Source organism: Meriones unguiculatus, chromosome 3 (assembly GCF_030254825.1).
Source record: "Meriones unguiculatus strain TT.TT164.6M chromosome 3, Bangor_MerUng_6.1, whole genome shotgun sequence".
NCBI classification, from domain to species: domain Eukaryota; kingdom Metazoa; phylum Chordata; class Mammalia; order Rodentia; family Muridae; genus Meriones; species Meriones unguiculatus.
The window spans coordinates 143,313,602-143,340,226 of NC_083351.1; the positions used below are offsets into that span (position 1 = coordinate 143,313,602).

The window sequence follows — 26,625 nt, forward strand, 5'->3', positions numbered from 1 at the left end:
CAGTTAAAGTTATATGATAAGTAAAAACAAATAAGATTCTGACTCTTTTTCTGTTTCTCCTCTATAAAATGCATCTTAAATAATTCATTATTAAAAGTTCTTCATTTTAAAACCTCAACCAATAAAACACTATACACCACAGTTTTGTAAACCTAATATATGATTTGAATGGGGCAATTTTGTATCACAAAAGAAACAATTAGATAAAAACTCAAATAGTTATTGAGAAGAAAAAGATCAAATCGCTCCCATCTACCAATTATTCTCAGTAGCATTAAAAATGGTACTGCCAGACACTACACACTGCAGAATGTGTTATCCGCCTATAAAAAGTCTACTCAAAGACTGTAATGTAGAGGGTTTTACATGTTTAAGTGTGTCAGAGTACAATACCATTATTTTCTGATTGCTTTAATGCCATCAGCAATGAAAAGCAGAGATGGAGTTACGATTTGATAACCGTTAGGTCTAAGGGTTGAATGTGCTGAAAGCTTTATAAACCAATCTATTTTTTACTTATTTAAAATTTGCATGATAAGTTTTGAACAAAACAAAGGCAACAATGAAACCTGAGGAGCTGCTGCAAAACTGCAGCCTTAGCAGGAGCTGTGACCGATGCTCCTTTCCAGAAAGGCCACTGCCTTGCTGATGAAGCTCGCAGCTTCTCCTAAGCCAGCACATTATGAACAGAGGAGCATGGGGGAGAGGGGGAGGGAGGGTAGGATCAGGAGGTGACAAAGGAGGGGGTCATATCCGAGATACAAATTGAATAAGTTGTAATAAATGATAATAATAAAAAAAACTGTTAAATTTAAAAAAGGAACGAGAAGTAACTGGCTCACAGAGGGCATCAATGAGTCTTCACCTCTAAAAATCATTAAGATATGTTTGGTTAATTTTCTATCCAAACTGACCAAGAGTGCTCCAAGGGTTTTCAGGAATGAATTTTGTGCAAAAAGGAAGTGGAAGACTGGATAAGAACAGCACTGGCTTTTTAGCCCTGAAACCAATTCAAAAGCCTCTGACCTACAAACACATGAAGTGAGCTGTGAAATCGGTGTGGCTGTAAAGAGGGCACACTGCCCAATGTGCCTCAGAGGTAACTGCTGGGGACAGCCCACGGGAAAGCATTTCCCTGAAGACAGAGAAAGGAATCACAGAGACCAGCCAACAGGACAGGCTACTCAGTGAAAGAATCAAGCACTGTGACATGGCTTTAACAAGAAATCCACTCTCTTGCAGACAAGGGCATTTGTCCTGTCTGTATGGTGGTGTTTACCATGTAGCCATGCAGCTGCTGGGTTTTGCCCATTCTCAGGACAAAAGCTGTCGCTAAAGTCAACCAGACTCTATTTGAGATTGTTTACTGAATGAATTGGAGACATGTGACATGTTAGCAGAAGTCACTGATGACCACCATCCCCCAAGAAATGTCATCCAACCCTCACATGATATCATGCTGAGCTTGGCAGGAAGACAAGGGCAGGCAGATGAGAGCTGAGGGTCTCCTCTTAGAAAATGTTCATTTGCATAAACGACATTTCATGGTTGGAAGCAGGAGCATGTAATGGTGGCGCTATTGCGGCTGTTGGGATTTTTATTGTATTTATTTCATGTATTTTCATTTATTTGTGTGTATGTGTTTATGAATGCAATAGTTTGAATGAAAATGTTCCCCCACCAGCTCTGGAATTCTAATACTTGGTCCCCAGTTAGTGACACTATTTGGGAAGGCTCAGGAGGTGTGTCCTTGATGGAGGAACTACCTCACTGAAGGTGGAATTTGAAAGTTTAAAGACTCACCTTTTCAAGTTCACTCTCTCTGTTCCTTGTTTACAGATAAAGATGTGACTTTTGATCTCTTCCTTCCAATATACCTGGTGCTTGTGGCCATAAGCAATTCTACTGTGATGGTGAGGGACTCATTTCTCTGGTATCAGAAGCTCCAAATAAACCTGTCCTGCTAAAGGTTCCCTTGGTCGTGATATTTTAACACAGCAATATAAAAGTAACTAATACAATGTATTATTGTGTATGTGTGTGGATGCACAGATGCACATGCACATGAGTGCACATGCACGCACATGCAATCACATGGGTATGCACATGCCAGGGCACATTAGAGGTCACAGGACAGCTTGAGAGAATCAGTTATCGCATTTGGATTTCAGGGACTAAACTCAGGTCATCAAGAATGGTAGCCAGTGTCCTCAACTTCTGACCCATCTTGATGGCTCTCAATTAAAATTTTATTAGAGGATGAAGTAGCCAAAGAGATAGACAATTTGGATCCTTGCTCAAACTTTTGGCAATATGCAAATTTACAGAGATTGGAATAAAAAAGAAATCAAAAACACAAATCTTCAATTTATAATGAGACATCACCTACATTTGCAAGCACTTTAAAGCTGAGGTTTTGAGCTTGGGAAAGGCAGGAAGTAGAGGCAAGGAGCTCCACATTTGTGTGTAGACTGTGCACTCTCTTACGTAGTTCCCTGCCAGCATTTAGTCAACCGGTATCCTTGCAGTCGGATGCCCGAGATCCCCATCATAGATGTATACTCAGAGATTTTCACATGACTAGACTGAAGGCATCATGACCCAGATTAATTACAGATGGTGCTGCATGCCACAATGAGAAACAATCTCTTCTATGCGTGCATGAAAACGCAGAAATCATTTTTGAAGCCCTTAATGTGAGAGCAAACAAAAGCAAACTATCACGGTAGGCAAGACAAACTAAACACACATTCGTTTCTCAAGCACATATTTAGAAATGAAGAATAGTTATTCACACACACACATGGATATACTATATGTGATATATAATTGTTTGCACATACTGATGTGGTATTGGCAAATGGTATAAAACTTGAAAATTTTGATAGACATGATAATTTTACATGCAATGAGCACCATGGAGCATGAGGGTGTACTGGGGTTGTCTTGGTTTAAAGATCTACTTCACATAATGCCTTATGTCCTGGCTTATACACAGGAATCAAATTCCGTAACTTAACACTGTTGCGAGCTGAGGGATAAGGGGAGCCAGGAGAGCCAGGAGCTGTACTGAAGTCTTATTTTGAGTGACTTGCATTAGGCATGGAATGTGTTGACGTGCCTGGGAAGTTCTGGGCTCTGGAATCTATGCCTGGCATCCCCTTCCTGGGCAACTCTATTTTAAATGTATGGAAGTGCAGCCTTCCCAACACGTGTAGCACATTACAACTAGTGTAACATATTACTCTAAAGCATTCTTCCCAGCTTTACTTAGCTACGCTAGAATTTGTTAGACATAACTGGCCTCTCAGGAATATAGGAAATTTGAAAAACACTACGTTCTTCAAGATAAGTATTTTTAATAATATAAACATCTTGAAACCACTGTAGTCATGTGTTAAGGCTGATGTAACAAAGCATTCTGAATCAAGTAGCTGAATAATGCAATAGTATTAACACAGTTCTGGATGTTGAAGTCTGTAACTGAAATGTTAGTGTGTTTCGATCATCCTGAATACCATAAGTGGCTGTCCATTCCACTCTTATCTCTTGATTCTGGTGATCGTTGGCCAGTGTTTCTGGCTTCTATATGCGTGACATATATCTCTGCCCACATGTTCAGTTACCATTCTTCCTGTGTTTGTGTAACTATCTTTAATCTCTATTCAAATCTCACCTTTAGACATGGGAACTGATAAAAAAAATCCACCCTAGTGGTCTCGTTTAACTTGATTACCTCAGTAAAGAAACCATAACAAGATGGGGTACAGAACAATGACAGCATGTGATGGGGGCTCCAGCATATCTTCTTGTGAAGTTATGACTCAATCCATAAAAGAATACATACAGTGTAACAAAAATAAAGCATTTCTATTTTCCCAAGAGTACAGTGACTGTGCTGAAACAGGGGATAAATCTTTTTTTTTTCTTTTTATGTCTAAGAACACTGGATATTAGTAAGCTCCACAAATATGAATGATAAGTACCAAAGTATTATGATAATAAATATGATGTGGTGACAGCAGCTGTAATTCAGACAGCTTGAAAGGACTGTTGATTTTAAAAGCCAAAAATTCTCATATAGCATGAAAAAACTAAAAAACATAATGGCTCTAGCATCTATCAGACCAGTATATTCATCAGTCTAGCAAGGAATAAAAGGAACAAATATACTAAGCTTCAAAAACGTTAATCTTAAACTTCCAAGCATATTTATTCTTTTTTTCTTCTTTTCCTAGTTTCTTTTTTTTTCCTTTTTAAATTTTTTATTAATTACACTTTATTCACTTTGTATCCCCCCATAAAAACCTCTCTCCTCCCCTCCCAATCACACCTTCCCTCTCCCCTCTTCACGCATGTCCCTCCCCAAGCCCAATGATAGGAGAGGTCCCCCTCTCCTTCCTTCTGATCTTAGTCTATCAGGTCTCATCAGAAGTGGCTGCATTGTCTTCCTCTGTGGCCTGGTAAGGCTGCTCCCCACTCAGGGGGTGGTGAACAATGAGCAGGCCAATCAGTTTATGTCAGAGGAAGTCCCTCTTCCTATTACTATGGAACCCACTTGGACACTTAACTGCCATGAACTACATCTGTGCAGGGGTTCTAGGTTATCTCCATGCATGGTACTTGGTTGCAGTATGAGTCTCTGGAAAGACCCCTGTGTTCAAATTTTCTGGTTCTGCTGCTCTCCTTGTGGAGTTCCTGTCCTCTCCAGATCTTACTATTTCCCTCTTCTTTCATAAGATTCCATGCGCTCTGCCCAACAGTTGGCCATAAGTCTCAGCATCTGCTTTGATAGTCAGCAGGGCAGAGCCTTTCAGAGGCCGTCTGTGGTAGATTACTAACTTGTTTCCTGTTTTCTTCTTCTTGTGATGTTCATCCTCTTTTCCTTTCAGGATGGGGATTACAGAATGGTTGATCAATGGAACTGAACAGAAGACCCAGAAATAAACCCACACACTTATGGACACCTGATCTTTGACAAAGATGCCAAAACCATACAATGGAAAAAAAATAGGATCTTCAACAAATGGTGCTGGACCAACTGGATGTCTACATGCAGAAAAATGAAAATAAATCCATATTTATACCCTGCACAAAACTAAAGTCAAAGTGGATCAAGGACCTCAACATAAAACCAGATATTCTAAATCAATTGGAAAAAATGTGGGGAACAGCCTAGAACTCATTGGCACAGGAGACAACTTCATGAACAGAACACCAACAGCACAGGCTCTAAGAGCAACAATCAATAAATGGGACCTCATGAAACTGAAAAGCTTCTGTAAAGCAAAGGACACCATCATCAAAACAGAACATATACCTACAGATTGGGCAAGAATCCTCACCAACCCTTTATCTGACAGAGGGCTAATATCCAGTATATATAAAGAACTAAAGAAGCTGAAAAGCAACAAACCAAGTAATCCAATTAAAAAATGGGGAACAGAGCTAAAAAGAGAATTCTTGATAGAAGAATATCAAATGGCAAAGAAACACTTAAAAAAATGCTCAATCTCATTAGCCATCAGGGAAATCAAAACGACCCTGAGATTTTACCTTACACCCATCGGAATGGCTTAGATCAAAAACTCAAGGAACAACACATGTTGGAGAGGTTGTGGAGAAAAGTGAACCTTCCTCCACTGCTGGTGGGAATGTAAACTTGTACAACCTACTTGATTCAGCTACTTGTACAGCTACTTGATTCAGAATGCGACTGCCTACATATTGGGAAAGAATCTTCACCAACCCTTTGTCTGAGAGAGGGCTAATATCCAGTATATATAAAGAACTAAAGAAGCTTAAAAGCAGCAAACCAAGTAATCCAATTAAAAAATGGGGAACAGAGCTAAACAGAGAATTCTCGATAGAGGAATAGTGCTTCCTCAAGATCCAGCCATACCACTACTAGGCATATATCCAAAAGAGGCTCAAGTACACAATAAGGACATTTGCTCAACCATGTTTGTAGCAGCTTTATTTGTAATAGCCAGAAGTTGGAAACAAACCCAGATGCCCCTCAACTGAAGAATGGATACCGAAATTGTGGTATATCTACACAATGGAATATTACTCAGCAATGAAAAATAAGGAAATCATGAAATTTGCACGTAAATGGTGGGAACTGGAAAGGATCATCCTGAGTGAGCTGTCCCAGAAGCAGAAAGTCACACATGGTACATACTCACTCATATAGACATATAATATAGGATAAACCTACTAAAATCTGTACATTTAAAGAAACTAATCAAGAGGGAGTACCTTGGCATATTTATTCTTAAATTCACTTGTCAACAGCATTAAAAATTATAGCAAGGTTTTTTTCTTTTTTTTCTGTTATTTGGTAAACATCTATGGCCACTGTGACAAGGCAGTATAATATGATAAAGAATAGGTAGACAAATGAAAGGAAGTGCTAACTGGAGAACATTGCTGGTTCTAATTTAATCTTAATAATAAGGTACTAGTCAAAGATAAATAGGAATATACTTTATCTTAATTTGACATTAGAATTTGCTCCTGAGTAATAGGCAGTGTCTGTTAGAATGATGCTAAGTACCTGGACTCTTGAATAGTTTTTACTTTTGTAAATTGTAAAGTTTCTCAGTGAAGAATTCATGTGTAATTCAGAGACCAGAAAGATTATCAATAGGGAAAAAAACAATCTTTAATTTTTCTCTAAACTTTTGTCAAAAGGTCAACATTGCCTTGTCTGAGAACATTGTTTAGCTACTCTTCAGTGGACATGTTTGTAGTTGTTGGCAATGATAGAAAGAGTTACCTTGATACTTGGCCAAAACAAGCTCGCTTGTATAAATATGTTCACGAACACACAAATAAACACACATATGCAAACACAATCATCCATAGACTTACGTGACCAAAAATTAATAAAGGATAAAGTTTGTCTTTGGCCATGAGCTGAACCTTCAGACTTGGCCATCATATTTGTTAATTGCATGTTTACTTATTGTTGTGGATTGAATGAGAATGGCCCGTAGCTTCATGTATTAATACTTGGTCCCCAGTTGTTGGACCTATTTGGAAAGGACTAGGAGGTGTGGCCTCGTTGAAGAAGATTTGTTATGGGGAGTAGATTTTGAGATTTTTTTAAAAGTCTCTCTTTTCCTCCCTCTCTCACTCACTCTGTTCTTCTCTCTCTCTCTTGCTTGCTCTCTCTCTCTCACTCTTGCTTGCTCGCTCTTTTTCTCTCTCTCTCTCTCCTACTTGCTAGCAAGGATTTAAGCTCTCAGTTAGTGGTCCAGTGCCATGCATACCTGCCTGTCTAACCCTCTGGAATTGTAAGTCCCAATCAAATGTTTTCTTTTATAAGTTGCTTGGATTATGGTGTTTTGTCAAAACAATACAAAAGTAAGACACTCAGTATGGCAGGCACACAGCATGCTTCCTAAAGACAAATCAGACATATGATACAGACCCGTATATCGTGGCCCTGGTCGTACTTGCTCAATAATATTTGCTATTATATCTTCAGCACTTGGCAACAACGTAACACTGGTGAAAGAAAATCATATATGACTTGATAGAATAATATAACTAAATATTAGATAAGATTTGATAGCTTAAAACCAAGCAACTAAATTTTTCTTATTTTGGTAGTTTTTCTATACATATTTTTTTAATTTTCAAGCCATTAAATGAGTAATGCATGAAAAGCTCTAACATTTTAGGAATTGTTTTGGCGGTGATAACTTCCTCTATGTATTTCTTTTAAGAAATAACAGTTGGAAACAACAAAACAGGAAGATATACCCTATTGTTATTCAATGAAAATTACTTGGCATATGTTACCTAAAGCAGTCTATGTAGGTAAAAAAAAAAGAAAGAAAAAGGAAAAAGATACATTTCTACTACTGTTTGTGCTATTCGTTGAAATATAGAAAAATAAAGAAACATAAAATAACACATTTACATAAAGAAGAAAATTAACACTATAAGTCCAAAGACTGTTGTTGGTTTTTTTTCTCATATTAAAAATCAGAATTAGTATGAAATACTCATCTATCCTCCAAGCCAATATAGAGATGACACCAATAATTCATAACCACGTTAAGACCACCCTCCACCATTTACTGTTCAGTTGCCATGGAAGCCACTCTCTTATCCAAAACGGAAGTTGTTATAGAACTGAATCCCTGAATCTTTATTTTCCACCTGCAAAGACAAGTGCTATCTACAGTCTCCACCAACTGAAAGAAACAAGGTCATAGTGTTAGAGAATTATCCCGAAAAGGCTGCCAATTTTTTCTTGCTTTCTTCAAATACCTGGATTTCAGCTACTAGAAAGCATATATTCAGAATGTGTCAGAGAATTTCAATAGGAACTGATTGAGTTGACAGCTAACTGCTTTCCTCAAATTGAAAATATACGTATTTGAATATAAAATGCAGTCTTAAATTTTGGCCAAATGCCCAAAATCTGGGCAATGTTTGAATTCCAATGTCTCTTGCATAAAACTGTTGATAACTGATGCTGAAAACTCCTAACAAAAATGTAAATAAAGGAAGATACATAGGATGTGCTTTACCTGAACACACTTCACCAATTTTCTTGAAAACTAGTGTTCTTTCATTTTGATTGTGAGCCACAGCTTTTAATGGCTGAGATATCTCTCTAGCTCAAACTAGTGCTTTTAATAATTATATCAAAATTGTCCACTGCCAGTGCTAAGCCTGAAAGAATACTTTTTTTTTTTCAGGCACAATAGACAACCAACTAGAATAAAGTTGTTTTAGTATTATGTTGCAATTATAAATAGTAGGTGAGTAGTTTAAAAGAAAAGCTCATTAATGATGATAGAACCTTCCTAGGCAGTTTTGAGTAACTACTGCTTTCCATCTTCAATCTTTCCATTCTACAAAAGAATTATATTACTAAACACTTTTCAAATAAAAGAAACTGGCTTTGTACTTGAAGACTCTTAACTTAGTGAATGGAGATAGTTGATACTTATTGAGCATTTTATTTATTTGTGGTATGGCTATATGTTTTATACAAATTACTTCATTAAACTATTATAATTGGTTCAATGGATACTTTAGTTTTCTTCAGGGTGGGGAGATAAACTGTTTATACAATATAGAAAAGTCCACAACCAGAAGTTTTTAAAGAATCTATGGGACCTCATGAAACTAAAAAGCAAAAGACACTGTCATCAAAACAAAACGACAGCCTACAGAGTGGGAAAGGATCTTCACCAACCTTATATCTGACAGGGGCTAATATCCAGAATATATAAAAGGCTCAAGAAGGTAAACATCAACAAATCAAGTAATCCAATTTAAAAAAGGGTTACAGAGAGACACAGAATTCTCAATAGAGGAATATCGAATGGCAGAGAAATGCTTAAAGAAATGTTCAATGTCTTTAGTCATTAGAGAAGTGCAAATCAAACCACCCTGAGATTTCACCTTACACCCATCAGAATGGCTAATATAAAAACTCATGTGACAACACATGCTGGAGAGGATGTGGAGAAAGATTAGAAATATAATACAGAATATACATACTAAAATCTGTACACCTAAAGAAGTTAAGCAAGAAGGAAAAGCCTGGGTAAAATGATCAATCCTCACTCAGAAATTGCTGGTGGAAATGTAAACTTGTACAACTATTATGGAAATCAATCTACCACTTTCTCAGATAATTTGGAATAGTGCTAACTCAGGATCCAGCAATACCACTCCCAATCATATATACAAAAGATGCTCAAGTATACAACAAGGACATTTGCTCAACCATGTTCTTAGCAGCTTAATTTGTAATAGCCAGAATCTGGAAACAACCCAGATGTCCCTCTGAGAAATGGATATAGAAATTGTAGTACATTTAAACAATGGAATACTACTCAGTAATTAAAAACAAGGAAATCATGAAATGTGCAGACAAATGATGGGAACTAGAAAAGATCATCCCGAGTGAGGTATCCAGAAGCAGAAAGACACACATGGTATATATTCACTTATAAGTGGATATTATACATATAATATAGGATAATCATGCTAAAATCTGTGTACCTAAAGAAGCTAAGCAAGAAAGAGGATCCTGGGTAAGATGAACAATCCTCATTCAGAAAGTCAAAGGGGATGGACATCAGAAGAGGGAGAAAACAGAGAACAGGACAGGAGTCTACCACAGAGGGCCTCTGAAAGACTCTACCCAGCAGTGTATCAAAGCAGATGCTGATACTCATAGCCAAACTTGGGGCAGAGTACAGGGAATCTTATGAAAGAAGGAGGAGATAAAAAGACCGGGAAGGGACAGGAGCTCCACAAGGAGAGCAGCAGAACCAAAAATTCTAGGCAGGGATCTTTTATGATACTGATACTTCAACCAAGGGCAATGCATGAAGATAACCTAGAACCCCTGCCCAGATGTAGCCCTTTGGAGCTCATTCTCCAATTGTGTTTCCTAGTAATGGGAACAGAGAATGTCTCAGACATGAACACAGTGGTTGTCTCTTTGATTACCTCCTCCTGAGGCGGGAGCAGACTTACCAAGCCACAGGAAGAAGATGCAGCCATCCTGATGAGACATGATAGGCTAGTGTCAGAGGGAAGGGGAGGAGGACCTCCCATATCAGTAGACTTCGGTAGGGTCATGGAAGGAGAGGAGGGAGGGTGGGATTGGGAAGGAACAAGGGAGGGGGCTACAGCTGGGATACCAAGTGAATAAACTCTAATTAATAAAAATAAATAAATATTTTTTTAAAAAAGGACCTATAAAATTTTAAATCACTCATGGCATTAATAATTAACTTCTAATGGCCAACAGTTTCTACATTACCTCTAACTGACAGTACTCATTGCCTGTCCTGTAAATTCTACACTGTGCATATTTTCAAATGGCTGTGAAAGCAATATGATACAGAGCCCATGATCAAGGTTTTTGTTTCTATAAACAGTGAGAATATTGAAGCAACACAATTAAGTGGTAAAACCACACACCATTCTGGTTACTGAAGTCAACATTTTGCTTCTTATATCCTTTGTGTCTTCCTTGTTTTTCTATAGATGCACCAATGATAGGATAATGATTGCAGTGTGGTAGGAATATCATTTTAAGTGCTGACGGGGTGCTGCACTAGTGTAACTAGTGACTAAGCATAAAATTAATGAACCATTGGATGCCATCAAAATTAGTACTATTGTCGTCATCTATCTTTGTTAACACCCTCAAAACGAAGCTAACAGGTATGGGTAAAATTGGTGTTGCTATACTTACCAATAAACAACTCTACCTGTCAAGTGCCTTTTAGAAAGGAGGCGATTATAGTGTGGAGTTATTTAGCTCCATATATTTGTAAACAAGATCAATATAGACACATATTTTCATTCTAATTTCCAGCAAAATTAATTCTTAATAATTTATTTTAAGTATATTAATGTTTTGTCTTAATGTGAATATTTATGTTACTTACAGTGTCTTGTTCTTGTGGAAACCGGAAGGGGCACTAGAACCCCTATAAATGGAGTACAGATAGCTGTAAACTATACGGGTGCTGGGACCTGAACTCTAGTCCTCTGAAAGAGCAACACATGCTTTTAAAAATTGAGCTATCTACCTAACCTCACACAAAAACTAGTATTTTATCGCGCACACGTTTTATTCCACGATTTGTGTTACAAAGAAGCGTAGGTGCATTCTTGGGTGGTGGTTTGAATGATAATGCCTCCTAGAAGTTCAGGTGTTTGAATACTCGGTGCCTAGGTGATGGCACTGTTGATAGAATGTGGAGTTGTGACCTTACTGGAGGAAGTGTGCCACTGAGGTCAGCCTTTGAGGTTTAAAATCCACAGGCTATTGCCAGTTCACTCACTGCTTCCTCCTTGATGTTCAAGATGTGAGCCCTCAGCTCTGATCCATTAGCCAGGCTTGCTGCATGCAGCTATGCTTCCTGGTAATGATAACCTTTTATCCCTCCAGAACCATAAACAAGAAAATAAATCCTTTCTGTAAGTTCCCTTGGTAGGATTGCCATTTCTATCGCAGTAATAGAAATATAACTAATATACATTATATGTTTACAATTCTAATAACTTAATACACAAAATGCTTCAAGGTATAGTCAACGGTTTATTTATTTACATTCTTTATAGTACTTTGTAATTATAGTACTCATCAGATTGCTCTGGATCCTTGCTACTAATACTAGGTATCACCACTATAACATGATTCACACTTACCTAAACTTTCATATGATCACCTTAAATGCAAAGTTTCTGTCTTATCCAAATTTGTGTGTATAGACAGTGATTTGTCTTGCTAGGTGCTCAAGGAATGCACTTTATTTATTTATTTTTTTGGAGAATTTTGCTATTTTATTTCTTTTTTATTTTATTATTATTTTTTTATCAGTTACATTTTATTAACTCTGTATCCCAGCCGTGTCCAGATCCCTCATTCCCTCCCAGTCCCTCCCTCCCTCTCTCCCTCATCTCCACCTTGCCCCTTTCCAAGTCCACTGATAGGGGGGACCTCCTCCCCATTCATCTGATCCTGTTTTATCAGGTATCTTCAGGACTGGCTGCAAAGCCCTCCTCTGTGGCCTAACAGGACTGCTCCTCCCTTCGGGGGTGGGGAGGCCAAAGAGCCAGTCATTGAGTTCCTGTTAGAAATAGTCATTGTTCCCCTCACTTTGGGAAACCAATTGGTTACTGAGCTACCACAGGCTACATCTGAGTGGAGGTTCTAGGTTATATCCATACATGGTCCTTGGTTGAATGTCAGTCTCAGAAAAGACCCTGTGCCCAGATATATTTGGTCCTTGTGGAGCTCCTATCCTTGGGAAAGGATAGGAATGCACCTTAAACTGAAAGGAAACTAAATCCCAAAGTAGTAACTATCTTAATGGAATCTTTAACATCTCTAGCTCACTCTAATCTACACATAGTTACTCACACACAGGATATTTATTAAATCCTTTAACACTGGTGTTAGCCATTTTATTGGGGGTTAAGAGCACAAAACAGTGACAATAAAAACTCACAAGAAATGAGAAAGTGTTAGGCAAAACCAACTAAAAAACAGATAATTACACACATAAGAAAACCTACCTTGGACCCACACCTCCTGTACAATGGAAGAATAGAAAAGTGAAGACATTCCCTGTGCAACAAGGACTCACTCCATGTTCGGTAACTCTGAGACCAGGAGGTGTGATAAGAAGCCAATGATCAGGTAATGAATTTGCAAGTAATGCAGACTCAGTAAAGAAGGTTTCATGTCTTTTACTGTTGAAATGCAAACTATATCTATATTCGTACAGTACTAGAAACTTGTGTGGGGGCTATAGATTTAACTCCTATGGAGCAAATATCTCTTCTGTGTCGATCTTTGAAGAAGGACAGAAGGCAGTGGCCAGTGTGGAAGGGGAGAAAAAGAAGATAGGATGAGTAGGAAGAAGGGAAGAGAGAGAGAGTGCAATGAGGGATGAGGAAGAGAGAAAGGGGCGAAGGGGAAGAAAAAGGATAACGGTTGGTTGTGGTGGCTCATGTCTCTAATAGCAACACTACAGAGCAACAGAGATAGAGAGGCAGGAGGATTAAGGTAAGTTTGAGGACAGCCTGGGCTACATAAAGGGTCCCAGGACAGCTTGAATTACATAGCACAGACTCTATCCCATGGGACACCTATAATCAACTCAGGTCAGCACCTGGAGCACAGTCAGTCAAAGTAATTAAAATCCTAGAAATAAAACCCATTCAATATTCACTAAATTCCAGAAAACCTTTTGAAGTTGTCACCACTCACTGTTAAAAATAGTGCACTGAATTAGAGAACCCGTCAGCATATCTTGTAGGCTTCCAGTTGCTTTATGGAGCAAATACCCTGAAGTCCATTAATAGGGGAGCTCAAAACGTATGCCAGTATTTAAATCCACACTTAAGGTTAATTTGAAACCCTGCTTTTCAAGTATTTCAGATACTTGGTACAGCCCTCCATGTTTTAGATTTCAAAACTACTGAAAGCCAGTCTCAATACCCAGCATGTACTTGACTCGTTTTTAATCTAATTATACAAAATACACAATATAATGGGATTAACCAGTATTTAAAACCAAAAGCAATTAAAACATAATTCATTCTGCCACTTTTCAAGGAAGCAAATTCTATCTACAAAGGTGAAAATTAATTTCTTTATTGGTCACTATTTAAATATGTGGTTTGTCAAACAACACATAAATATTACTTTTTTGGCAATCTTGGTAAAGAGGCTGAAAACTAAGGAGGATCCTAGGAAGGAAGCTTAAATCTCATTCAGAATGGCAAACAGGATAGACACCAGAATGAATGGAAGAGAGGCAACGGCATGGGAGCCTACTATAGAGGGTCCTCTGAAAGGATCCACCCAACAGGGGATCGAAGCAGATGCTAAACTCACTGCCTAACTTTGGGCAGACTACGGGGAGTCTTGTGGAAGAAGATGGGGTGGGATAAAGAGACATGGAGGGGACAGGAACCCCCAATGAGACCAACAAAGTTAAAGGATCTGAGCCCAGAGGGTCCTGTAGAGATTGATGCACCAACCAAGGACCATACATGGAGAAGACCTAGACCAACCTGCTCAGTAGTGGCCAGTTGGCAGCTCAGTCTCCATGTGGATCTCTGAGTGAGTAGAGCAGGGGCTGCCCTGTCATGAACTCAGTTGACTGCCTTTTGTTCACTGCCCCTGGTGATGCAGACTTGCCAGGTCAAGGAGGAAGACAATCCAGGCAGTCATGATGGACTTAACAATATAGGCAGATGGCAATAGTGGAGAACTCCCCGTTCTGTGGACTAGGGGGAGGGAGTGAGGAGAACAGTGCGGGAGAGTGGAACTGGGGGGAGTTGATAGAGGGGACTTCAATTGGGATATATAATGAATAAATTGAGAAAAAATAATAAAAAAGAGAAGTAAAAAAATGGAAATCTTGGTATCACTGCCCTCTCATAGTGTTAAAGATAGGAAAATATGTTATTTTAATTTTAAGACTGTTATAAACATATATACATATATGAATATCCTTAATAAATAAAACAAACTTTTCAGCAAATAAAAGGTGCAAAGTAACAGTTCATGCCATACTTTTTGTCCACTTGTAGTCTGAAATTCTAAGAACTTAGCAAAAGCTGAAATATATTTTCTTCCTTAATGTTTCCAGTAGAGAGCTAACCTTGGGTATTAGCTGGCCACTCCACGTCAGTGCTCCAGCTGACCCTCCAGGGAACAGATGTCCAGCGTAAGGCATGTTACAGGAAGTACCGTGTATACAGCACTCTTCACACAATCAAGTGATCCTTTTATTTCAGGTTCTGTTTTGAAAGTCAGTCAACTTTTCCCTAAAATCACAGGGAAGAGCAAAGCCTGAAATAAAAGCCCTCTCTGTTTTTGAGTGAAGACTATGCCACAAATAAGAGTCCAGAGCATCAGTCAGGACCATATTACACAGCTTCCCAACATTTTGCATTCTGATTTATCACTTTCTCTCTGCTCCATTGTTGGGACTACGGACCTACCACACTTAAGGCTCAAGCAACATGGGAGTCCAAGACTCCGAGTAACGTTATAAAGAAAAGAATATATGTGCACTAATTCACTGTGGGGAGTGAAGGGAACAGACAGTGCTGGTTTGAAGTACAACTTCCTCCAGCAAACACCTGTCTACAGTCCTTAAGTACAGCACACAATGCCTTCTGTCCTGTCTAGCTGTTTAGTTTTTTTTTTTTTTCTTTTTAACAGAAAGACAAGACTAAACAAACAAACAAACAAAAACAGAAAAAAACAATAAATAATTCTGGTTTTCCCAAGAAAGAGAAACTCTAAGTAAATGAGGAGCAATTTAATCAAAATGGCATATGCTGTACTATATTTAAAAGTCTTTGTAAACAATGAGTTAAAGTGAGAATAGGTAAAAGTGTTCCTGTAACCCAGGTGGGCTGGTATTTATTGACTAATAGCTTGTCTATAATCATGACGATCTGAACCCAGTATCCTAAACACAAGGTTGGTATTTCCAAGAAGTTATTGCTGAGATTTCGAGTCCTAGCAAGGAGTACTAAAACACTTTTTTAGCCCTGGATCAGAAATCAGTGATAAATTTGATCCAGACAAACTGCAGGAATATCATTGGAACATCTAGGTGAGCTGGTCTGAAACAGTCAAGTTCCAGGAAGGTAGTATTTAAATATTTACTGCAAATTTATGAGATTTTGACATGCTGTTCTTCAACTTAACTTTCTAATTAGCCAATAAGTTACTATACTTCCCGTAAAAAAATAAAAGATTACTCTTGTCAATAATAATAACCTATAGAATAATACCAATTAGCGTTGGCTGGGTCAAATTCTAATGTAAAAGTTCTTTACATGGACTCCCAAGTGTTATAAAATTGGAAGTATGGCAATGCCCATTATACAGATGGGGAAACTGAAACACAAACAAGTAAATAATTTGGCCCAGTGCCCACATTTGGCAAATGCTAGTATCTGCCATTGCAGAATCTTTTGCCATCCTCCTCCCTTTTCCAGAAATTTAAGAGTGACAGTGAGTACTGAATCTGATGGTCCTATGTCTAACTAACCCCTCTGTCACTTTTAGAGCAATAGCAAACCACTAAGTTCATCAGCAACTTAAGTTCAAAAGGTATGTTGAAATGCCTGACATGTGACATTAAGTTAGTATATGTTATGTACCGTGATGAAAGGATTGTGCCAAAGAGGAAATAATTGTAAATAAAGTGTAGTTGCCTTTTCTGCATCAAAACATGAGCAGACAATCAGTTCATCCAATAATATAGGTCTTGGGAGTATCATTAATAAACATTTCCAATAAAGACCTGTCAAAAAATGCAGTAACATTCTGGCGTTGCCCAAAGTGAACACAATAGAAACAGAAAAAAGAAAGAAAGAAAAAAAAAGAGAGAGACATTAGGAATGTAGTTACAAACAATGAAAAGGAATGCAATTCAAAATAATCTGTGCAGACAGAATGCAACAAAACAGAATTTAAGATAAAACTCATACCTATACAATTGACAAATAAATTTGGTGTATCAGTGACTGGGTTACAGCTTCAAGAATACAAATTTTAGCTGAGTTTTACATTTTCCCCCTCTAAATTAGGATAATCCATAAAGATGTCTAATTTGGGGAATTGTTATGAGTAAACCTCAGGGCTCATTAGGAGAGCCAATGCTCAAGAACTGGTGAGTTTTTATTACATGAAAACTTGAGTTTCATTTAACGTCACCTCCAGCTCCAATGTGCAACAGACACTAAATTTGAGGCGATTTTTAAATCAGCTTCTTAATTAAATCAAACGGTTTCCGACTTCAAGTTGCTATTGTGTGACGTTGTTTAACCTTAATTAACAGACTGCATTTTCCTTTTGTAATGAAAACTTTTTTCCTCCTTTATTAGGGGACAAAAAAAATGAATGAATGAAGTTTAAGAAACTTAACTCCATAAAAGCACCACTTACACTTAGCCAGGCATGCTGGTAAGTGCCTGCCGAGAATCTCAGCGTTCAGAAGTCAGGAGACCAGCCTGAACTCCTGTGAAATACCCTGTGCTGAAAACCCACCCTCATAGGCCTACTCAGTGCTTGCTGACTTGACCCTACAATCAAAAACAGAATCGTGGAGTGCAACCAAGTTTGCATCTTCTGTAAGGAAAAGGCACTAACTGTGTGGAAGGTAAATGCTCACCTCATTTCATATTCCAAAGTGGTTAGAAATACATCTAAGAGGCTTAATGTATTCAAAATTCTGATCAATGTCTCAATGATAAGCATGACTTTATTCAACTTTAAATATTTTAATTGATTGATATAAATGAAAGAGATACCAATTTTACACAAACCAGAAAACGTTAATTTTTTTGTGTGCTTTTCCAACACCAGTCATTTTTACCATGTAATGAAGAGTTTTTTGAAATAAATAAAACAATGAGCAAAAAGCCTGTGACAGCAGTCCTGTGATGAAGGCATTCAGAACGAAGAGGGAGGAGGATGGAAGGCCAGCGTGGACTCTGTGGGAAGACCTTCATAAACGATAAATAAGTAAGTGGGGTTGGATTTTATTTATTCTTCACTGGGTATTTATTCGCTGCTCTGTGGTAGTCCTCTCCTCAGGAACTCCAACGCTGTCTCAAAAGGTCATCTAACTGTCAGAAGTAACATGTTGTCACCCTACCTCAAACGTTGCTATAAATAGATAAATAGTAAATAAATAAAATACTAACGCTGAATCCCTTTTCAATCAACCCTACACCTTCATAAGGCCAGCCCTCTTCAACTCTCTACTCAGGCACAGAAAATTATTCATTTTGCTTTGCGATTGAGAGCTACTTAGCAAAGCAAACACAATGAAAGTCAGGCTACTTCCATTAGAGGCTTTTAGTGCTGTCCCCGCCCCACTGAACACACTCACACACACACACACACACACACACACACACACGGGGGGGGGGGGGTTAAGCTAGCACATCTTGACAAAAGAATGTGCTAGCCAAATAATTCCCCTGCTGTCATCTCTACCTGTGTTTTACTTTGTTCACCTTGAAATCAACATATACCCCTTAATATTAAAAACTGTTTAGTTGAGGTTTTGAGGCCAAGTTGATTCAACACTCCACCTCTTCACACACCACCTCATTGCGCGCGCGCGCAAGCACACACACACACACACACACACACACACACACACACACTTGCCCCCTTTTCTCCAATCCTGTGAGCTGTATTGAGAAGCCAAATCTCAAGTCTCCCCTCTGACTCCTATAACTGGACAATGTAACTGGACAGTGACGTTGGGAGCAATCGACAGAGGAAAGCCTGTCTTGTTCCTAGTTAATGGAGGCCACTTGGCATCAGCAGCCCTCATGTGCCAGCTCCCAGGAGAAGGTATTCTAGAAGCATGGTCACCACCTCACGAGTTGTGCCCTTCCAAAACCACATGCAACTGGAGCTCTTGCGCGGGACCGAACCGCAGGAGATAATCCTGGCATTGCAAGGCTCTGTCTCTATGCCAGCCAGTTCGCCCTTTGGAGAAACGCTCAGATAAACTGACCCCTTAAACTCACATCTCATCAGATAAGAGGAGGAGGGCTATAGGTCACCTCTTAACCTTTTGCAGTGTGTGTGTGGGGGGGGGCACCCAGAGCCTCTTGGAGCTAGGCAGGGCAGGAGGGCAGGATCAATAAGTTCAGGAAGAGAACCAGAATCCAGGAATCGGGGAGAGGAGGAAGCTTACTCTGCGCCGCTAAAGGGCTGCTGGCGGGAGAGCTTCTGGTACGGATTAGCAGGCTCGCCGCCAGGGCACACCTACAGGGGGCATCCCTTCCCGGTCACAGCGGGACTTCTCCCGCTTCCAGTCTGTGACGGTGGAGAAAGGGTGTGAGGTGCACACAGAGGTAGGTAGGCTGCTAACTTACGGAAGAAGATGTACTCGGTGTAACTGCTCCAGATCTTGTCGTCTCGGTACTGGTTGACAAAAGCGGCGGTGCCAGAGGAGTTGCACGCCACCATGTGGAAGCCAGCCTCAGACAGTCGATCGAACGCCTGCTCCAAGTAGGTGAACTTGAGGTAGAAGCGGGACGTGTACTTCTCGGGCTGCCGGTCAGGGTCGCGACTCTCATTCAGAGTGTCCCCAAAGACCTCCTTGGCCAAGGCTATGCGCCCGCACACCATGATACGCGCCACACGCCTGAACTTGGCGTCTGCCTGGTTGTCGCGCACTGTAGTGTAGGAGCCACGGTAGCCCAGGGTGAGGAAGCCCGAGCGCTTGTCAGGAGCGCTGCCGCCACCGACAACGCCACCGACACCGTGCGCCCCGGAGCCGGAGGGCGCGCCAGCCGCCGCCCCACGCAGCAGCAGTGCGTCGCTGCTGCCCTGGGAAACGTTGTCCTCCAGGTCGCTCTGGCAGCCCTCGTCGTTGAGCGAGTTCTGCTTGGTGACCTTGGGCGACAGCAGCTTGACCAGGTCTGTGAGCTGGAAGAACTCTGCCTCGCGCAGGAGTCGCTCCTTCTCGGGGAAGTGCTCGGGCAGCGCCAGCTGCTTGTCGCGCAGGTAATCCAGCACGTACCGAAAGAGGAAGCCGTCGCGGTCGATGAAGAAGCGCGCGCGGCTGTCCCTGGGCAACTCGCCCCGGCGCCGAGCGCCGCCCCGGGGACTAGAGGGTGAGAACATGCTGGCCAGAGTGCTGTCCGGGACGCTGAGCAACGTCGAATGCTTGGTCACATAGACCTGGCCTCCAACGTTCAGCTCCACTACCTCGGGGAAGGGCGAAGGAGCGCAGGACCCCGGGGCGGAGGCCAGCGGAGCTCCAGGAGAGCTGGAAGCGGACACCATCTCGCTGATAGGAAGGATGGTGCTGCCTCCGCTGCCCGTGTCCTTCAGAGCCATGGTCCCCGCCGCCGGCCAGGTGACCCGGGCGAGCGGCACGGCGTGCTTCCCAGAGCCTCGAGGTCCCCTGTCCTAGGCGTGCGCCCGGGCACCCTGCACTCTCCGGCTGGCCCGCGCGCTCCTCCGGACACACGGCGCGTCTCAGTGTTCCCGGCAGCAGCGGCGTCGGCGGCACCCCAACTCCATCGGGGAGAGATTCTCAGGAATGGAGCTCCGCGGGTACGGCTGCTCCTTTGGGGTGAGCGGCCGAGAGAGTGCGAGAGACTTGGAGAGGCTCGGGGGCTGCGCGTGGCTCTCCGAGGGGAGGGCAGGAGGCGGGGCCCGAGCAAAGAAAACTCACCCCCCGCTGCTCGCGAGCCAGAGAGCCCCAGCCAGGAGCGCCGGCGCCGGCACTAACTACTAGCAGCCCGGGAGGTGGCACTGACGTCAAGCTTGAACTGGGACTGGAGCCACAGCTGTCATTTAAAGGGATAGGCTCTGAGGCTGGAGGGGCGGCTCCAGAGCCAGGGAGCAGGGCTGAGAGACCAGAGGATGTCAAAGCTAGAGGGGACAACGAAAAGAATTGGGAGAAAGTGGACTGCAACTCTCTTCATTTCATCCTAGTCTCATTTATTTTCTCTCCATTTTCCTCCCTCTCCTGCACCCATTCTTATCTTCCCGCGGGAGTTCGCCTTAACAAAACTAGTTTTACTGTCCTCATGGCAAGGACCTACAACCCCGACTCCCAGCTCCCAACGCTACAGATATTGGAGTTCGGGCTGTGTTTATTAAAAGGCTGTGAGCAAGGCCGAATTGAATCCCACGTAGGGGCTTTTTAATGACAATTTTTTAAATGAAGGGCAAACTCCCCTCTACCTATGTCTTGGGATCAAATGACTTGCTTGCATGTTTAACTGATGCTCCAAGTCGCCTTAGGGTTTAAAACTCATGTTTGATTTCATTTCACAAAAGCAATAAAGGACTACGAGTAACAAAGAAACTGCTGCCACATTTATAAAAGTTGGTGCATGGCTTCTGGGGGAAGGTACTGAAAAGGAACAATGTTTCTTTTTCTTTTTTAAATCTCCAGCCTCCTGATCCACTGTTAATTTTTCCATTTTCCTTGCACTTTCTCAAAGTAAGAAGGCGGTAATTCCTTGTTACCTTCCTAACTCTGGTACTCTGCTCACAAATACAAATCGGCATTATTTGTGATGGAAAAGGACTGAAATTCAAAGAAGAAAAGTCCTTATCATTGCTAGATAATCTAACATGCTGTGCAGCCTGCGGCATAATTTGGTGACCAGACACCTGACTCACTGACTTACAAAGTACTAGAGTGAATATGCCTGCCTGTGATTCCTCCCATTCAAAATCAACAGAATAGTAATGGATTTGAGGTTCAGTTGTTACCTTAAAATTTCATAAATGATAGATGTCCTATTATTTGAGCATTACAAGCTATATTTAATTCATCGATTCTTATAAGCCACATCCACAGAAAATGCTACATCAAGTTTGAAAGTTTGATTACCTGAGGCATTCAGAGCTTAATGGACCAATGAAAGGACACAACACCTTTGCCAAATGAGTAAGACATAAAACAAGGCTTGCAATGGGCATCCTCACAGAACCCCCTTACTCACTCACATTACCTCTTCCCCAGCTTATAATGATGAGTCAAACTGAGAAGTAGAGTTTATTTAAGTCTTCCAAAAGAAGACAATCTGAAAGGGAACATCATTTTCTACCTCATTTGAAGAATAAGAAAATAGTTGCACTTTAAAATAACACTTTCTGGGAAATGAATTAATGAAAGCTTTATAACTTTCACAAATGAATAAGTAATAATGCCTCAAACCCCTACTAATGAAGCCCATTTATCATGAAGTAAATGTCTCTAATGATGAGGATGGTTCAGGCCTTAGCATTCTAATGAAGTGGATATACAAGAAATATGAATATGGGATACAGAAACAAAAGATTACCAAAGCTATCAGCTTAAAATTTATTTTCTTTTGTGGTCCATAAAATAACCTTATGAGATAGTCTAAATTTTATACTCTAGATGAAATTATGTTAGTAATTCATAATAAATTTCAAGGTGAATTGCATTGCATGATATATTGCTTTTGAAAATTATCTCTTCAACATCGATTGAGTGTTTCTCCTTAATCTCATGCTCCTGCTTATTGTTATTACCCAGACTCTCTTATCTGTAGTCTCCAACCAAACTCCTAACTGAACAAATATCAAATCAGAATGTCTCTACTCAAGGAGTTATCTGCTGAAAATTCCTTCCATCTTCCACCCACTCCCTTTCCCCTGCTTAATTTTTCTTCCCAGAATAAATACTACATATTGCAGAAATACTTCCATTATCTGAACTTTACCTTCACTACTAAGGTGTTTGCACTGGACCCAGTGCTTCTATACGGAAAAGGACTGAATTTCTGCCTACCAGACTGCAGGTGTGGTGTGCAGCCATGCGCAGTGTTTCATCCTCAGACTGGTGCCTTGCACATGAGACGCAGCCACTTTCTATTAAATATACACTGCTTGTAAATGGAAGATGTCGCAACCCTCGCATGATGGCCAGCAGGATAAGCACAGAAACTGCAGAAGCAAGTAAGATGTGGTCCTTCACAAATAAAGTGAAGACAAGGAAGAAACTTCTTGTCAAAATCAATTCAGACCCAACAAAAGTAAAAAGCAGAGACAGGATTGTAGCAATCCATTTCACACTAAGCAGTGAACAAAGGCTATAATCAGAACCGTTTCCTCTAAACCACAGACACTATTAAACCTATCTGGGAAAAAAAAATGTGGGTCCTTTAATATTTGGTGCTGTGCAAAGGCAGGAATCAAATTTCTCTGGCAGGGAAGGGATGCTGGATTCCACTCTCAGCACCTTTTAAAACAACACAATCAAACCAGTGCCTTCAAAATGCACAGCAAATAGCCACATAGGATGCATTGGTTCCATAGCATAGCACATAAGTGACTTTTAGTTTAAAACAGCAAAATGACTATTGTTTTTCAGCAGGCAGAAACCAAATTAAAGGCAGGAGCTGCATCTTCCTTGATGTGGAGAAAGAATATAAACAGGTTACTAAGGGGTTTAGAAAGAACTTGGCTAAAAGCTAGCCCTCTTTGTAATATCTGCAAGTTACTAAATCTCTGGATATAGTTCCTTTTAGACACAGTGAACATAATAAAACCACAACCTTATCTCTTCAGAAAGGGAGCCATTCAGGGTTGCAAGTGTTCCTATTTGTTACATCTCTTTCTAGGGCTGGAAACATCCAGATGCTTACTTAGATGGACCCAAGTGGATCACTGGATATCAATGTAGCTCAACAATAGAATTCTTGCTTACCATGGAATAGCCCTACATTGCAATCCTATCAACATATACATAATATGATGATAGGGTTATCTACATATATACATGTACGTATATATATATATATATATATATATATACATATATAGCTATAGTTCCTGTTATACAAACATATATGCATATATACATATACACGTATTTACATTTATACCCATTAATGCCATATTGTATATACCAATGGAGGAATCTTCCTCTGTGTGTGTGTGTGTGTGTGTGTGTGTGTGTGTGTGTGTGTGCATGCACGTGGATATTTGTGAACTTGCTTTACATACTATTCTTCTATGCATTCTACCATGCCTGCAAAGCCTGGTGAAATGTGGTCCCTTCATCCTTCATGAAGATCCTATAACACTATATTCTTCCGTATCAGTATTCAGTGCAGATAACATTACTAGATTTTCCCTAGTTCTTTTCTTTTCTTTCTTTCTTTCTTTCTTTCTTCTTCTTCTTCTTCTTCTTCTTCTTCTTCTTCTTCTTCTTCTTCTTCTTCTTCTTCTTTTTCTTCTTCTTCTTCTTCTTCTTCTTCTTCTTCTTCTTCTTTTTACTTTTTCTCAGTGCTTTGACTAAGTTGTGACTATAATAAAAATATTGGTTATTTTGTGTCCAAGGTCAACTCTGCTTTTAATTAATTTATTTTTTATTAATTACAGTTCATTCACTTTGTATCCCAGCTGTAGCCCCCTCCTCCATCCCCTCCCAATATTTCCATCCTTCATCTCCTCCTATGCCCCTCCCCAAGTCCACTGATAGGGGAGATACTCTTCTCTTTCCATCTGATCCTGGCCTATCAGGTCTCATCAGGACTGGCTGCATTGTCTTCCTCTGTGGTCTGGTAAGGCTGCTCCTCCATCAAGGGGAGGTGATCAAGGAGCCAACCATTGAGTACCTGTTCCTATCACTAGGGTACCCACTTGGAGACTGAACTGCATGGGCTAAATTGTGCAGGAGTTCTAGGCTATCTCCATGCATGGTACTTGCTTGGACTATCAGTATCAGAAAAAGAAAAAAAAAAAACTGTGCCCAGATATTTTGGTTCTGCTCCTCTCCCTGTGGACTCCTGTCCCCTCCAGGTCTTTCTATCTCCCCTTCTTTCATAAGATTCCCTGCACTCTGCCCAAAGTTTGGCTATGAGCCTCAGCATCTGCGAGGATACTCTGATATCTGTTTCTCTTATTTGAAGCTTTAAGAGTTTTATGGACATAAAATAAGACAAAAAACAAAATTCCTATGCCTCATATCATTCTAAACAAAATGCCTGCATATCTCTCCAGTATCAGAGACTGAAATGTTTAGAAACACAATGTCTTAAATTAGCATGTAAACTGTGTGTCTCATTTTAAATTTTTCCTGGCCATATGCAAAAGTATTATGAGCCATACAGTAGCATGTGCCTTTATTCTTTACTGACAGGACTCTGGAGGTACAGAAATAACAATATTTGTAAGTCTAAACCAGCTTGATCTACAGGGAGAGTTCTAGGCAAGCTGGTTTTCTGTTGTTGTTTTTACTCTTTCTCAAAAACAAAACAAAATAACAATAAAAAGTAACAACAAAACAGGCAAAATAGCTTTAACAGTATAGCTTATATGCCCTACATAAAAAAATATTATCAGCATGTAGCCATCATATGGATGAGTAACGTAAGTTATGTTTTTGTATCTAGCCACTCTGCAGCACAGCTAAGACTGTTTTGTGTGCTTGGGTGATATATGTGGCTAGTGGTCACTGCACTGTAAACAATAGCTTTATGTAACTGTAAAGTTTGTGGGTTAGAAGAATGTATATAGTTTGACAATTTGACAAGAAAGCAATGGTTTAAAGTATTTCATCACAAGACTGTAGTGAAAGGAGACTAGAATTTAGAATTGGAGTAGAATCATTTAACGAATGCAACTGAGACCATTGGTATTTTTCTAATGTATATGTCCATGTACTGTCGGGAAGGGAGAGGAGGACACAATTAATGTAATCATTAAATAACTTGTGTTCCTCTTATAAACCTTTAGAATGATGGCAACAGAATAGCACACATTACTCTTGGGAGGAAAAAAAAGCCAGAACGGGGATTATTTTATGGGCGTCCAGCTTCCTGCCAGAGCAAAAGGGGAGGGCTAACCTCTCTAGCAGCAAAGCTGAGGATGAGAACTGAAGGAAACTACACACTCAGCGATTCCTACTGCATCTGGAGAATGCTGGAAGCCAAGCAAAAATCAAGCTTATTCCCAAATCCCACACGTTAGTTTTGAGACTATCAATGATTCCACCACATGCGAAACTTATAAAAATAGGATATTAAGTAAATTCAGGCTATTTATGTTCAAGGCACATTTTCTATAGTATATTGTTGCTAATTAAATGTCTTCATAAGGTAACACTTATAGTCAACTTACATTAGAAGCTCTATATCAGCACTCTCCAAGATTAGGGCGAACTTTAATATTCCCCCAAATTATCGAAGTTTGTATAGACTAAGATTTGATGTAGATAAACTTTTAATATATTCTACGGCATCTAAAAGTGATCCTCTGGCATTGTGAAATAACACCATTGCAAACCATTATTCAATTATCATTTTTAATACGCCCATCGCCCATCGTTTCTTTGGAAGAGGAATGTGATCAGTCTTGGGTACTTTTGTGTTTAGTGTTTATTGGGAAGACACTTAGCAAGGGGTTCTAGTACTTCGTCTTCTGTAACTCTATGCAACCCTGAAACCTTTAAAGATGGCTCAGAGACCCAAAGCTAATGCAAAAAAAAAAAAAAAAAAAAAAAAAAAAAAAAGCAACACATTCCCCACTCTCTGAGAACATTGTGTGTAATAACTTTAGCTTCACTA

At 40.1% G+C, this 26,625-nt stretch overlaps 1 protein-coding gene across 1 annotated transcript in view; it reads right to left on the minus strand.

Annotated features, from left to right (window-relative positions):
• Kctd8 (potassium channel tetramerization domain containing 8) overlaps positions 1-20,826 on the minus strand; it is a 259,874-nt gene extending 239,048 nt beyond the window's left edge. The window contains exon 1 of the mRNA XM_060380715.1: positions 19,435-20,826. Coding sequence (XP_060236698.1) covers positions 19,435-20,404 — 970 coding nt within the window. The 5' untranslated portion in view covers positions 20,405-20,826. The remainder of the gene's footprint in view (positions 1-19,434) is intronic.
• Between the last annotated feature and the right edge of the window lie 5,799 nt (positions 20,827-26,625).